Raw genomic sequence first — 14,368 nt, 5'->3', positions numbered from 1 at the left:
GTTCTCCATCACGGGTATAGGTTCTTCTCCTTGAGCAGGGGCTGGACTAGAAGACCTTCAAGGTCCCTTCCAGCTCATCCATTTTATTCTATTCTAAAATGCCCACCCACAATAATTGCCTGTAGAAAAGAGTGCAGATTGAAAAACATACGCAATTGAGTGGTTCCAGAAGACACACACAGGCTTTGTTCTCTCCATTGTTTCCAGCATAACATGCTCAATCATAATTGGGCTGTCCACTAGATTAGGCAAAGAATTTCCATCTCTGTAAATGATTACGCTGATTACTGGAGTATTAATGGTGGGGCGGTTGGGTAACCTGGAAAATAGAACGACGTTATCATTACAGATGTAGAACAAAATAGTTTATTATTTTCCAAAGAGTATATTACTTTAAGTTTAGCCACGACTCGGTACTGAATTCTCTTCTGTGTGAAGACATCTAAAGGGACAGTTTAAGCAAGCAGATTCACTGCCTGGTAGCAAATGAATGATGGATTTCATGTATTAACGAGTCATCAGAATTTTTAAAAGCACTGACAGAACATGCATAACATCCTCAACATAACGGAGTCAGTTCACACATCTAACTGAATTAAATCCTTGAGGTTCTAATTCTAAGATAAATTATTTAAACAAATAAATCCTATTTTTTTCCAAAGTGGTATCTATTTCATTGTGAATTACTTTCTAGGATCATCCAGAACAACCAAGAGAAATATCAGCAACTAATTTCTCAGTAAACTTAAGTTTAAATGTACAATACTTGATTTAGTCATAAAAAGGTAAAGTAAAGGTTCCCCTCGCACAATGTGCTAGTTGTTCCCGATTCTAGGGGGCAGTGCTCATCTCCGTTTCAAAGAGGAAGAGCCAGCATTGTCCGAAGACATCTCCGTGGTCATGTGGCCGGCATGACTAAATGCCGAAGGTGCACGGAACACTGTTATCTTCCCACCAAAGTGGTCCCTATTTTTATAGTTGCATTTTTACATGCTTTCAAACTGCTAGGTTAGCAGAACCTGGGACGAATAACGGGAGCTCAGTCCATTACGCGGTGCTAGGGATTCAAACCGCCGAACTGCTGACTTTTCTGATCGACAAGCTCAGCGTCTTAGCCACTGAGCCACCGCATTTCCCAATTTGGTCATACTTAAGCACAATTGCCAAACGCAGAATTACTATTCAAGCATGTTAAAAATATAAATTTACCTTAAACTCCTTCGGTCAGGATCATAGTTCTTAGGCAGAAAACATCCCAAGGTTCGATATATAATTACCATGGCTACAGCATGCTGGCTGGAATTTTCTGGATGCCGACGCTGTCTTTTGGCATGTGTATTTTTATTATTTACAATTTCATCCTCCATCTTCAGTAAGAGTCTATAGTTTGATGGCTTTGTTGTAGGACCCACTGAAGAAAAAAACATGATGCCAAATTATAGGCTATCATCCGAGATGTGGATTTACACTTCAAGCAGCAATGAGATTAAGATTAAATAAATTAAAATAATTTGTAATTGAAGATCAGAATGAAACATTTATTACATCTGTATTTTCCTTCTAGTCTTTCCCACTATCCCATAATGGTTTACAACTTACAGTTTTTTTAAAAAAAAATAGTAGTAACAGAAAAATGTAAATTCAACAGTATTGACAAAATAATATATTCAAAATTAATCATTATGAGACCAATAAAAAGAAGAAAAAAGAACCATGCAAATTAAAAATTCTGATTTTTGGTACACCTGTTGGGCGAAATGAGAAAGAAGACCCTACGGGATCTCTCTGGTCAGTATAATTTCAACTTTAGTTCTTTTTCTTCTTCATCGTCCTTAAGTATGAAGTCAAACTTTGCAGAGGGAAATGTTAGAAAATGCATTCTGTTATCAAGTATTAGCATCGTCTACTTTGTCTCCTCTAAGTCATACTTAATCTTTCTCAGGCAACAACTTAAAAATGGATCTGAACATTCCTGTTATTCCATTCCGATAAACCTTCTCAACCTCAAGATATCTAAATGTGCTTGTATTGAAATTTTTAGAATTTCAAAAAGTTCAGGAAGTTATTCTACTTGGAAATAAAAGTTGCAATCCCAATAAATTTGGTGAGGAGAAGAGGTACTCTAAAACAGCATCATACCTTTTCTGATAGATGTTTTGAGCAAAGTTTCAGGAAACAAAACAGATGATTCCAAATCTTTTGGATAATCTTCTTTGATTGTACTAAAATGTGGTACTCTAGTTCCCGTAAAATTGGACTTTTCAAATATGTCAACAGCAATAACTAAAAAGAAACAACATAAACTATGTAACAAGCAATGTAAACAAGAAAAGTCATCGTATAATTCACTTCTTTCCCATAAGGCTTAAATAATCAAGTGATAGTTTAGTAAATTTAATGCTTTATTAGTTTTTTTACACCAAAGAGATATTGGGAGAAAGTTTCATGATAGTTATAGGATTTTTTTTTCAGGAAGGAAGGACTCAAAGTTGGAAATAAATGTGTGAAGACATTCACACACCTGTCCATTTTGGTGGTGCTATATTCCAGGACAGAAATATAGTTAAGCATTTTTAAGAAAGCATTGTATATTTGACAACTTTAACTGATTTCTTCGAAAATCAGCCCCATAGTCTAGAAGTATGAACAGGTTGCTGTACCAATTCAGACTACTTATTCATTTAATTTATGTTTTCAGCAAGATTCTTCCCACCCCTACTTGAATAGGTCAGGGATTAACCCCCATAGCTTCTGCAGGCAACGGAAAGGTTCTACCGTTGGGCTTCAGTGCGTCTTGAAAAGCTATTAAGTGTTTTTGTAGAGCAGCGATGTCAGTGAGAAATGTCTTTTGCAATAAGGATGTAGGAAAATAAATATACTTCAAGAGCAGGTGTCTTCTTTTAGCCTGGGGGGGCTGCACTTTGAAGTGATTATGATGGATGGCTGCCTCTAAAAGTTCCAAGATGAATGTCACAGTTTTTTTTGGGGGGGGGGGAGATAGATGGTAATTTTAAGTATCCAAACTCATAGCGGCTCAACACATTTAATTTTGCCTTTCTTCCACGAAAAATACCACAGATCATTCTGATAAAACCCAGAAACGTTTTTTTACCGAATCATGGAGGGCTGCAAATGGGAGGATTGCATGCAGTTTCCAAATGACAGATTACCATTTTAATTTCACAATTCTAACCAACTTTTCTTTCTGTCAACTAAAATAATGCAACATTGCATTTGATAATCACAAATTGCAACTGTCCTCTTGAAAAATGCCAGTTTGTATTAAGATAGATCACAACATATCTGAAATGTACTGGTTAGAGTTAAATGAGGTTTAGAAAATCTAGGGTTTAAATCCTATTTGAGCCATTTCATTTTCATTGAATGAAAACAGTCATTCTTCTACCTTCATATGGAAAATAGTAAAACCCCTATCTTGAGGATACAAATTAGATTTATAACAATATATTCTGCAGATCAAATTAGTACAAGATCACATACTAATTGAAACCAATAAATGAGAGGAACTAAAGCTGTACTTCAGACAGAAGGAAGCCCCCTCAATTCATTAACACTAAATTCCGGACTAAACATTCCTAATTTCATTCTCAAAATAACTGGCAATTTTCTGACCTTAAATAGAGCCAATTATCTGTTGACTGTGGCATTCACCCAGCCCTCCTATTTGTCTTCATGTACAAATACAGAAATTTAATGTCAGAACTAGACCTAAATATTTTCTTTGGTTCCTTTTTTCTCATTCTCATTTAATCTCCCTGTCAAATTCCTCAGCAGTTGCTGAATTCCCTGTCGGTGAGGCAATTCTTTGCTTATTGAATTTAGAGAGTGACATGTCTATCTTCCTGTTTTTTTGTTCTCCTTTCCACACCATCGTCCACAGGTGGTAGGGTGGAAATGGTGATGGTGTGGAAGAGACTGATAGGTTAGGAATCCCGGAGAGCTGTTGAGTTTGACAAAGGGCTGAGTGATTCTGAAACACTAACATTTATCAATTTTCCCCCTCACTTGGACCACTGGGTATAGATAATCTTCATTAAGCTACTACACTTGCTTTCAGAAACTTGATGAATTAAGCAAAGTAATCAGTAAGCAAAACTGTGAACGTGCTTATGATTTCACTTCAGTTTTCCTTTGCTGCACAGATCTGTGAAGACCATAAACAGGAGGATTGTTCATTTATATTTTTTATTGTATTGCTTTTTTAATTTAGAGTAGAGTGCAGTACTGCAGGCCACTTCAGCTGACTGCTATCTGCAGTTCAGCAGTTCAAATCTCACCGGCTCAGGGTTGACTCAGCCTTCCATCCTTCCGAGGCGGGTGAAATGAGGACCCGGATTGTTGTTGGGGGCGATATGCTGACTCTGTAAACCGCTTAGAGAGGGCTGAAAGCCCTATGAAGCGGTATATAAGTCTAACTGCTATTGCTAATTTACTTTACTTACTTTTTACATTTTATCATGACAAAGTATCTAGCTCCATATGGAGAAATTGAATGTTTAGCTATATCTGTCCTATAGCCAACCTTCCTGTTCTTTTTCAAGTATGTTACACACACACAAATATATACTGTGTTTCCCCAAAAATAAGGCAGGGTCTTATTTTCTTTTGACTCCCCAAAATAAGCAATTGGCCTTATTTTTAGGGAAGTCTTATTATTTTTGAGGTGCAGCTGATGGCGAGCGTGGTCACCTCATGGCTGCTGCTGCATTGCAATATTTTCAGGAAGGGCTTATTTTCGGGGAAACAGAGTATATAGTATGTGTATCATATATGTTATATATTATATACACACATATATACATAGATATCATAATACACTTATTTTGGGAACAGTCATTTTGCCTCATGAGAGAAAATGGAAGTGCTTTTTTAAACTGCTTCCCTTCCCTGGCAGGGATGGTCTCAGTAATTTCAAAGCAGGATATAAACTATAGTCCTCGAGTTACAACAGGGCCTACCCATGACAATAGTAATTTGTGACAGTTGTAAATCAGGTCACCCATGTCAGTGGTCTCCAACCTTGGCAACTTTAAGACTTGTGGACTTCAACTCCCAGAGTTCCTCAGCCAGCAAAGCCAATGGACAGCAAAGAGGAACTCTGGGAGTTGAAGTCCACAGGTCTTAAAGTTGCCAGGGTTGGAGACCACTGACCTATGTGACTGACTCAATTTTATAAACATTTTTTTGCAGCGGTTGTTAAGCGAACCAAGGGTTCCCCATGAGAGCAGTTTTGCTGAACGCTTGGAAGGTTTCAGGCACTGAAGAGAGGCTTTAAGACAGCCATTCTCAAACTTGGCAAATTTAAGACCTGTGGACTTCAACTCCCACAATTCCCCAGCCAGCACTATTGCCATGTTTGAGGAAGAACTGCTTTTAAAAAGTCACATCTGATAGGAAAAAAAGATCACTAGAGGCAAGAACTTACTCATGTTTGCAGCAATGATAACAAAAGGTTTTATATAGGTTTTTTTCATGTTCTTTGCCAGATTATGAAAATATTCTTCGTAGTGTTTCAGTAAGTGAGCGGTACCCCCTTCTGTCCTCTGGATGTGTTCCCAAAGGTCTTCTGTGCGAGGATCCAGTAAGGCGCTACCTGTTTTTATGATATTCTGGGAGAAAAAGAAATATAGGCCAAGGGACAAAAATGTAACAATATCACACTTATGGTAGAAAGAAGCTGAACCTAACCCTAATCGAAATTCTTTATAGATTAGAATATAATTCTTTATTGGCCAAGTGTGATTGGACACACAAGGAATTTGTCTTTGGTGCAGATACTCTCAGTATACATAAAAGAAAAGATAAGTTCATTTTTTGCGCGCCGAACCAGCAGTAATGCCATCAGCAACCCTCGCCTGCCCCTGATCTATGGTTTCTAAAAGTCGACACCAACTTGATTGCACATAATCAATTAATCATTATAGGTAGTTCTCAATTTTACAATCACAAGTGGGCCCAGAAGTTTGGTCGTAAATTGAGTTCATCAGATTACCATGTGACCTGACTTGATTTTACAACCAGGTTTATGATAGTTATAAGTTGCTAATCACAGTTGTAGAGGATGATACAACTGATCTTAAATGTGAGCTGCTTGCCAAGTGCACAAAATGTCGTCATGTGACTGTGCTGGGGGTGGACATTTTAAGATGGTCGAATGTGTTTTACAGGCCATAAAACACACTTTAAAAGGCTATCCTAACTTCAAATGGTTATTAAGTGCTCCTCATTAAGTGAGGACTACTTAAAATGGAAAGCTAATTTTTCAAAATCCATAAAACATCGACAGGGAGAAACCTAAAAGAGCACTAATTTTTGTCAGTGAATTGAGGAAAAAATTCAAACTTTATTGGGAGGGCACGCACGCATGCACAGAGGTGGCAGGGTGTGTGAGGGGGTTGCGCGTGCATGCGCAGGGCCACGCAAGCAATGCATTTGGGGAGTTTGGGCATGCATTCGCGCATGTGCTTTGGTCACTCAGTCCTGAAAAGGTTAGCCATTACTGATATAGAAAAATAAAACTCTTCTTTCTTAGATATTGGCATGAACAACACAGCATCTCTTCATAAAACTACAGATCTCTCTACCAATGCACTTAGTCCTGCATAGCACTGAAAAACTGCATGGACCAAGAGATGTTTTTTCCTGACCTTAGCATGGAAACTATATGTAATGTTTGTTGGCATTCATGCAAAATTACAAGCTGGGTAATTGGAACACAAGCTATTTTTCAATGTTTAGTATTTGATTTCTGTAAAAAGGCAATTTCATCTTTTTTCTTTGTTACGCAGCCATCATTTGGCCTATTTTTACTATTTAAAAGTGGTTATTTAATATTAAGGGAATTTGGAAAAATACAACTAAAGTAAATACAGTTTCTTTGGGGGAAAATGTTTCTTTTTATTGCAATCTGATACCAGAAAGGGACTTTTATAAGTTTATAAAAGCTTAGAGAAATGAGGACTAGAGCTATAGTCATATGATTATTGTTTCACAATGAGTTAAACAAACTTCACGTTACATAGTGACTTGATTCTTTGGCAAATGAATTTGATTACTTTTTTTGATTAATGCACATTCTTAAGATCTCAAAAACAGAATCTCTATGCACAGTGGAATTCACTAGAACATTTTAATGCTGACTACTGGCTGCAGTGCCAGAAAAATGTGCGAACAAGTCTATTTCCAATCTGCCGTCTTCCTTTAAACATGCAAACATCATTGAGTGTTATATCTCACTTTCATTATGCTGGAGCTCTTATAGAGTAACATCTTGCAAATCACTTTTGCACAAAGCCATATCATCTAGGGCTCATTAAGAAAATGTTTTGTTTTGGTACTAACAGGATCTTACTAACAAGTGAAAGAAGGAAATGATTCTTACATCCCCTTCCCACTCACAGGTCCATCCTTTTTTTCCTATCCTTTTTTCACAACCAAATTATCAGAAATGCTACTTCAGCCCAGAAAAGAGGACTAAAAATATGAATATATTGCTCCATTGTGCTAAAGAGATTATAACAGGGATTTGCCACTAAAAGTGACACTAGAAAAAAAAACCCAAATCCTGTAGATCAGGGGTGTTTCACTGAGGGACGCACCAGGATTGTGTTTGACCTTGAAGGGCTGGAGGAGGCGTGGCCATGGTGGGTGTGGCCAGAGTGGGCATGGCCATGAAGCGCTTGACACAGGACTTGTGTGCACCTGTGGTGGCCAAGTGCTAAGGCAGGACTTCCCTGAGACCCTCAATCACTCTCATTATAATCTCCTTCCTTCCTTCTATTCTTTTTCCTTCCCTCTTCATTCTGCTTTCTTCTTCCTTGCCCTCTTATTTTTTCTTCCTTGCTCTCTTCCCATCTTCCCTTCTTTCTCTTTCCCTTTCCCCTTTCCTGTCCTTTCTTGGATGCTCAAATGCAAAAGGGGAAATATTTCTCCTTTTTGTTTTGTTTTTAGTTTGTTTGGCTAGCCCTCTGCTAGCAAAAACAGAGCCCACGCGCAGCCCCCTGAGCTTCATTTTTGAGGGCTGCAGGAGGCCATCGTGGCCAAAAATGGGGCATGTGGTGGGGGAGGCACATGTCCCCCCGCCCCCCGAGCTACCTTTGCACTGGAAGAGGGCTGGATCCAGCCCACGGGCCTTGCATTTGAAGCCCCTAGAAGGGCTTCCCTTTCATCTAGTCAAAGAACTGAAAAGTACTACTAGATAAATAATGCGCAACCGTGTTCCCCTAAAAACAACGGCATTCCCACAATTTTGGCAACTGGTTGTGCCTAAGTGTCACATCCTTGTGCTTTCCCACTAACAGTTCAACATTTCTTACCTCATTAAACTCCACATCTCTTGTGGCAGCCAAATCAAACCCCTGTTGCTGGCTCTCATATTGCAGCACCCTGATCATCATCTGGTAGGCTATCCTCACATCATTGCCATAGAAGGAACTTGTGTGGTTTGTGGCATTCTGAAGCACTTTCGCTATCTGCACCGACTTAGCACTGTCCATTTTGGTCTCATTATGGAGAAACTTCTCATTCTGACCGAAACAAAAAAAAATAAATAAGGCAAAAGTCAAATGTCAGGGAAAAGATTCCATTTGTTCTTTGTTAAATCATTTGAAAGAGTGCCCAATTCATCGTTTTTGATTCAATTTGTCAGTTGGCTCAGCTGGTGAATAAACCTGTATTGGTAGAAATGGAGGCCAAGTTGTAGGTTTGATTTACATGTAAATATACTGTATTCTTTCAGTGTATGGAGATTACCTGCTGCTGCATGTAAACACATGCATTTTTCCTGTACACATATCACCTTTTGGAATTTTCGGCAGAAATTTTATGAGATGAATGCTCTGCTCACGTTTCTCTGCATATGCACTGAAACAGTGGTCCCTAACTTTTCCGGCTTTGTGGACCAACAGTGGTGGCAGTGGTGATGGAGAGGGCACTGTTTCACACCTACGCACACCACTTGCACCAATGCAGCTTTGCACGCTTGTCTGTAGAGATTCTCAGTCATCCAGGTCATGGTTGTCTCAAAGGTGCTTTTTTTTTTCCAGCAGGCAACTGGACTTTCTTGTTTTTTCTTTGAAGACGTTTTGCTTCTCATCCAAGAGGTTTCTTCAGCTCTGACAGGATAGTGGGGAATGGAAAGATTTATACTCTTATACTTTTCCTTTTAAAGGATCCTTGAAGCACTTGGAGGTTTATCTTTGTCCTAGGGTCCCCTGAGTTCCTGTAGTCTGAATTTTCCCTCCTCTGGAAATCCATTCCTACTCCACACCATTCAAAAGGTGTTCTTCCCAAATTGTATAGCTAAACACTAAATGCTATGTAATTCCTGCAAGGAATATAAACTCTTCCATTCTTGGATGAGAAGTGAAAGTTTTTTCTTCAAAGAAAAAAACTAGAAAATCCAGTTGCCTCCCGAAAAAGCATCTTTGGGACAGCTTGCACACTTGTTTTCATCCGCCACTTGAGCTGAAAAATCATGGGTACTGGTATTTTTGGGGGGTTCAGCAAAATTCTAACAGGGTAATCTCACATGAGGGATTTGAGTGAGCAATTTACAGGCAGTCCTTGACTTATAACAGTTTGTTTAGTGAGTATTCAAAGTTACAATGGTGCTGAAAAAAGTGGCTTATGATCATTGTTTACACATATGACCCTTGTAGAACCCCAGTGATCACCTGATTTACATTTGGACTGATTCATATTTTTGGCGTTTGTAGTGTCCCAGAGTCATATGATCCCCTTTTGAGACCTTCTAACAAACAAAGTCAAATTGGATGCTCAAATGCAAAAGGGGACATATTTCTCCTTTTGTTTTTTTAGTTTGTTTTGCCACCCCTCTGCCAGCAAAACAAAGCCCATGCGCAGCCCCCTGAGCTCCATTTTTGCTGGCAGAGGGCTACAGGAGGGCATCGCGGCCAAAAATGGGGCATGTGGGGGGAGGCACATCCCCCCCCCCCCCGGAGCTACCTTTACCCTGGAAGAGGCACCGTGGGCCAGATCTAAACCCCCTGCGGGCCAGATCCAGCCTATGGGTTACTAATTTAACAACTGCAGTGATTCACTTAACAAATGTGGCAAGAAAAATCGTAAAATGGGGGCAAAACTCACTTAACAAAATTCTCACCTGGCAGCATAAATTTTGGGCTAAATTGTGGTCATAGCTTGAGGACTACCTCTACAGCTAATCCTCAACTTACTTTCACAACTAGAACTAGAATGAGCCAACAGTGGTTAGAGTACATTACTGCTGGGCTAATTCTGCCGACTGCCAGCAGTTCGAATCTCGTCAGGCTTAAGGTTAACTCAGCCTTCCATCCTTCCGAGGTGGGTAAAATGAGGACCCAAATTGTTGGGAGCAATAGGCTGACTCTGTAAACCGCTTAGAGAGGCCTGTAAAGCACTGTAAAGCGATATATAAGTCCAAGTGCTATTGCTATTACTAGAATTTCCATGCCTAAGAAGGCAGTTATTAAATGAGTCACACCTGATTTTATGATCTTGTTTGCCCCAGTTATTAAGAGAATCACTGCAGTTGTTAAATGAATTATATGAACATTAAGTGAACCTGGCTCCCCCCATTGACTGTGACTGTTGGACGCTGCCTGGGAAAGTCAGAAATGAAGACAAATTGACTCTGAAACTCTGTAATCATCATAAATACATGCAGGTTGTCAAGTGCCTAAATTTTGATTGTGTGACTATGGGGATGCTGCAATAGTCATAAGTGTGAGGACAGGTCACAGGTAACTTTTTTCAGTGCTGTTAATGGTCACTAAGCAACTGGTTGTAAGTCAAGGATTAGCTGCAAATGACACATTCTCCAAAAATATTACCAGTTTCTATGGGACAATTAATACCGTGCTCAGTAGGTACCCCACTCTTACCATGATTTTAAGAGTCACAAAGTCAACGGTGGTACAGTTAAAAAGTTCCGGGGACAGCCAGCCTTTCTCACTGCTGCAATGCCGAACAGCGTTCCCTTTAAAAAGAAAAACAATTAGTGAGAAATTCAAAAGTTTTACCTACGTGTTTAATTTATATGAGAAAGTTAGCCTTGTAACTTTTTACATTACACCAGTGGTTCCCAAACTTGGCAACTTTAAGACTTATGGAGTTCAACTCCCAGAATTCAGAGCTAGCTGGAGAATTCTGGGAGTTGAAGTCCACAAGTCTTAAAGTTGCCAAGTTTGGGAACCACTGCATTACACAAATAAATGCTTAACAATTACGTACAATTACATGTGAAAAGCCCTTCTAATTATACTTTTTAAAAAGGGCATTTTACAACAGGAGGCTATGTTGATGGAGTTTGATGGTGCTGGTGTTGGTGGCCGTTTAACCAGTTAAATGAGAGTCCGTTTGGTCTAGTGCACAGGTGTCAAACTCATGTCATCATGGCGGTCATCATGTGATGAATCAAGACTTTGCCCTTCGCTGAACTGGGCATGGGCGTGGCCAGCACATGATGCATTCAGCCCACGGGCTGTGAGTTCGACAGCCCTGGTCTAGTGGTTAAGGCAACAGGTTAGAAAGCAAGAGAGTGTGACTTGAAATCCTGCTTAGTCCCGAAAGCCAGCTGGGTGATTTTGGACAATTCATCTTCTCTCCATCCAACTCACCTCACAGAGCTGTTGTTGTGGGGGAAATAGGAGGAGGAAGGTGTGTTGGATATGTTTGTCGCCTTGAGTTATTTGTGAAAATAATACAGGTTGGATATATATAAATGAATGAAGAAATAATTAAATCATCAAATAGAACAGAATAGAGCTGGAAGGGAGCTTAGAGGTCTTCTAGTCCAGCCTCTTGCTCAAGCAGGAGAATCTATACCAGGCGTGTCAAACTCCGGGCCCGCGGGCCATATCCGACCCCTAGGGCGCTTAAATCTGGCCCGCGGGGCTGTCCTGGAAATAGCAAAGGACTGGCCCATGGTGCCTCTGGCAGCCAAAATGGGGCATGGACGGGCCTGCGTGCGGCCCTCCTATGCTCCATTTTGACCAGCAAAATGCTGCAGGCTGCTCAGGCCAAAAACGGGCGGGGGGGGGATGCATGGGACCTCTCACGCCCTGTTTTGGCTGGCAAGATGTTGTAGGAGGACGTCCAGGCTAAAAATAGGGCCTGGTCGGGGGGCAGAAGGATGCTGCAGGAGATGTCCATCCTGTCTCCCACCCCCCAGCTGGCCCATGGAGAACTACAATGCTGATCTGGCCCTCGAAGCAATCCAGTTTGACATCCCTGATCTATACCATCTCGGACAAATGACTGTCCAATCTTTTCTTAAAAACCTCCAGTGATGGAGTGCCCACGATTTCTGGAGGCAAGCTGTTCGACTGGTCAATTGAATTTCTATATATGTCATTATAAATATGTCATTATGCTGCAGAATAAAAGAGAAGATTCTGATTAAGTTTTCAAAAGTTTTGTTTTTCTCCTTACTCTTATGTTTCAACTGTCAAATTTATATTTTGATTGCTTTATCTAAAAGAGATTTTTTAATATGTTCTTAACAGGTTCAGTCTGGGCAAAACAGACTTTCATCTTCAGGCTTACATAGACAACATTCTTCCATATGTCAACCAACTTTTTTGAATTTTTATTTTCCCCAACACTTAACCTACAATAACACTTTATATATATATAATCACAATTACTTACCCACTGATCCCTTAGGACATGGAACAGCAGCAGGTTGGCCAAACTTGGTTTGTGGCCACCAAATGCCAGCCTCAAAAGCTTTGGGACATCCATTGTAAACCACTACATGGGATTGAAAGGAAAGTTATATATATTTTTTGGGGGAGAGGGAGAAGGAGAGGGAGAGAGAGAGACACACACACAGAGAGAGACAGAAACAGACCGACACACACACACACACACACACACACACACGCAGAGACAAAGCAAAAGCAATAGCAGAAAGAAGAAAATGAAAACAATCACTATTTTTGTCTTGTTTTAGAAAGATGAGAAGACTCATTGGTGTATATAATCTTTTAGTGTAAGGTATATAGAATACAATACAATAGAATAGAATTTTTTATTGGACAAGTGTGATTGGACACACAAGGAATTTGTCTTTGGTGCAGATGCTCTCAGTGTACATAAAAAGATAAATTCATCAAGAATCATAAGGTGCAACCCTTAATTATAGTCATAGGATACAAATGAGCAGTCAGGAAACAATCAATATCAATATAAATCATAAGGATGCAAGAAACAAAGTTATAGTCCTGCAGTCATAAGTGGGAGGAGATGGGTGATAGGAACAATGAGAGGACTAATGGTAATAGTAATGCAGCCATAGTGAATGGTGTGACAGTGGTGAGGGAATTATTTGTTTAGCAGAGTGATGGAGTTCGGGGAAAAACTGTTCTTGTCTCTAGTTGTCTTGGTGTGCAGTGCCCTATAGCAGTGATGGCGAACTATGGGAGGTATGCAGTTTTTTTTTAAAGGGCATGAATAGCCTTTAGGAGGCTTGTAGAGTGCTCCTGGAGGGTGGTGCCAAAAACAACCAAAAAATGGCCCATTTTTCACGAAAACGCGCCTGGTTTTTGTAAAAAAAAAAAGGGGGGGGCACGCATAGCCTTTAGGAAGCTTATAGAGTGCTCCTGGGGGTGGGGCAAAATTGAGCAAAAAAGTGCCTGATTTTTCGCTCATTTCTGCCCTCCCCAGCTCCCAGGAGCTCTCTGAAAGCCTCCTAAAGGCTATGCACGGCCATTTTGGTGAAGGGGGCAGGGTTTCAGGAGGCAAAAAATGTTATATATAGAGAGTGTATAAGACGCACCCAGATTTTCAGCCTCTTTTTTGAGGGAAAAAGGTCCGTCTTATACTCCGAAAAATATGGTATGTAATACAAAGTGTAGTTATATATGGATGTAAAAATGCTTCAGGTTCATTAATATAAATATAAAACTTCAAATATAAAACTAGGAGAGCTGTGTTTGTCCTTTGCATATTTTTAAAACCAAGCAGAGAAGTGTTGAAGGGAACAAGTGGGAGGGAGGTTTCAAAGGAATCCAATATCAGAACTATTGAAGCTTTTAGAAAAAGGATTACAAACTCACTGCTCAGAGTCCAACCTTTTCACTCTCAAGTGATTTATTAGCTCTCAATCAATATCAATGTAGCTTGGTTTGGATTTTCTCCATATAATTATTATTTGTTCCCATGGCACAGCAAGAAAAATGGATCAGAGGAGGGCACAAGCTGTTGGTGTCTAGACAACAGAATGATTCCCTATTTTTGTGCCAGGAAGAACATTTGTGCCTACCAATCTTATTTTCCAGAGGCCTGAGAATACCAATTCCATGAAACGTTTTAATCCTCAATTTCAAATTCTTCATCAGTAGAT

General features: G+C 39.9%; 1 protein-coding gene across 3 annotated transcripts in view; it reads right to left on the bottom strand.

Moving 5' to 3' along the window:
- The window catches only part of CELSR1 (cadherin EGF LAG seven-pass G-type receptor 1), a 182,691-nt gene that overhangs the window by 31,526 nt on the left and 136,797 nt on the right, over nucleotides 1–14,368 (bottom strand). For all 3 annotated transcript variants that reach the window (XM_087722171.1, XM_087722173.1, XM_087722172.1), the window contains exons 16-22: nucleotides 12,673–12,774; nucleotides 10,905–10,999; nucleotides 8,337–8,546; nucleotides 5,447–5,630; nucleotides 2,140–2,283; nucleotides 1,210–1,411; nucleotides 152–319 (exon numbers count right to left, since the gene is read on the bottom strand). In XM_087722171.1, coding sequence (XP_087578297.1) covers nucleotides 152–319; nucleotides 1,210–1,411; nucleotides 2,140–2,283; nucleotides 5,447–5,630; nucleotides 8,337–8,546; nucleotides 10,905–10,999; nucleotides 12,673–12,774 — 1,105 coding nt within the window. The remainder of the gene's footprint in view (nucleotides 1–151; nucleotides 320–1,209; nucleotides 1,412–2,139; nucleotides 2,284–5,446; nucleotides 5,631–8,336; nucleotides 8,547–10,904; nucleotides 11,000–12,672; nucleotides 12,775–14,368) is intronic.

Source organism: Thamnophis sirtalis, unplaced genomic scaffold (assembly GCF_051295495.1).
Source record: "Thamnophis sirtalis isolate CommonGarterSnake01/CBP01778 unplaced genomic scaffold, rThaSir2_p1.2 scaffold_9, whole genome shotgun sequence".
Taxonomy (NCBI): domain Eukaryota; kingdom Metazoa; phylum Chordata; class Lepidosauria; order Squamata; family Natricidae; genus Thamnophis; species Thamnophis sirtalis.
The sequence above is the reverse complement of the archived record's forward strand: the minus strand, read 5'-3'. Positions and strand labels throughout refer to the sequence as shown.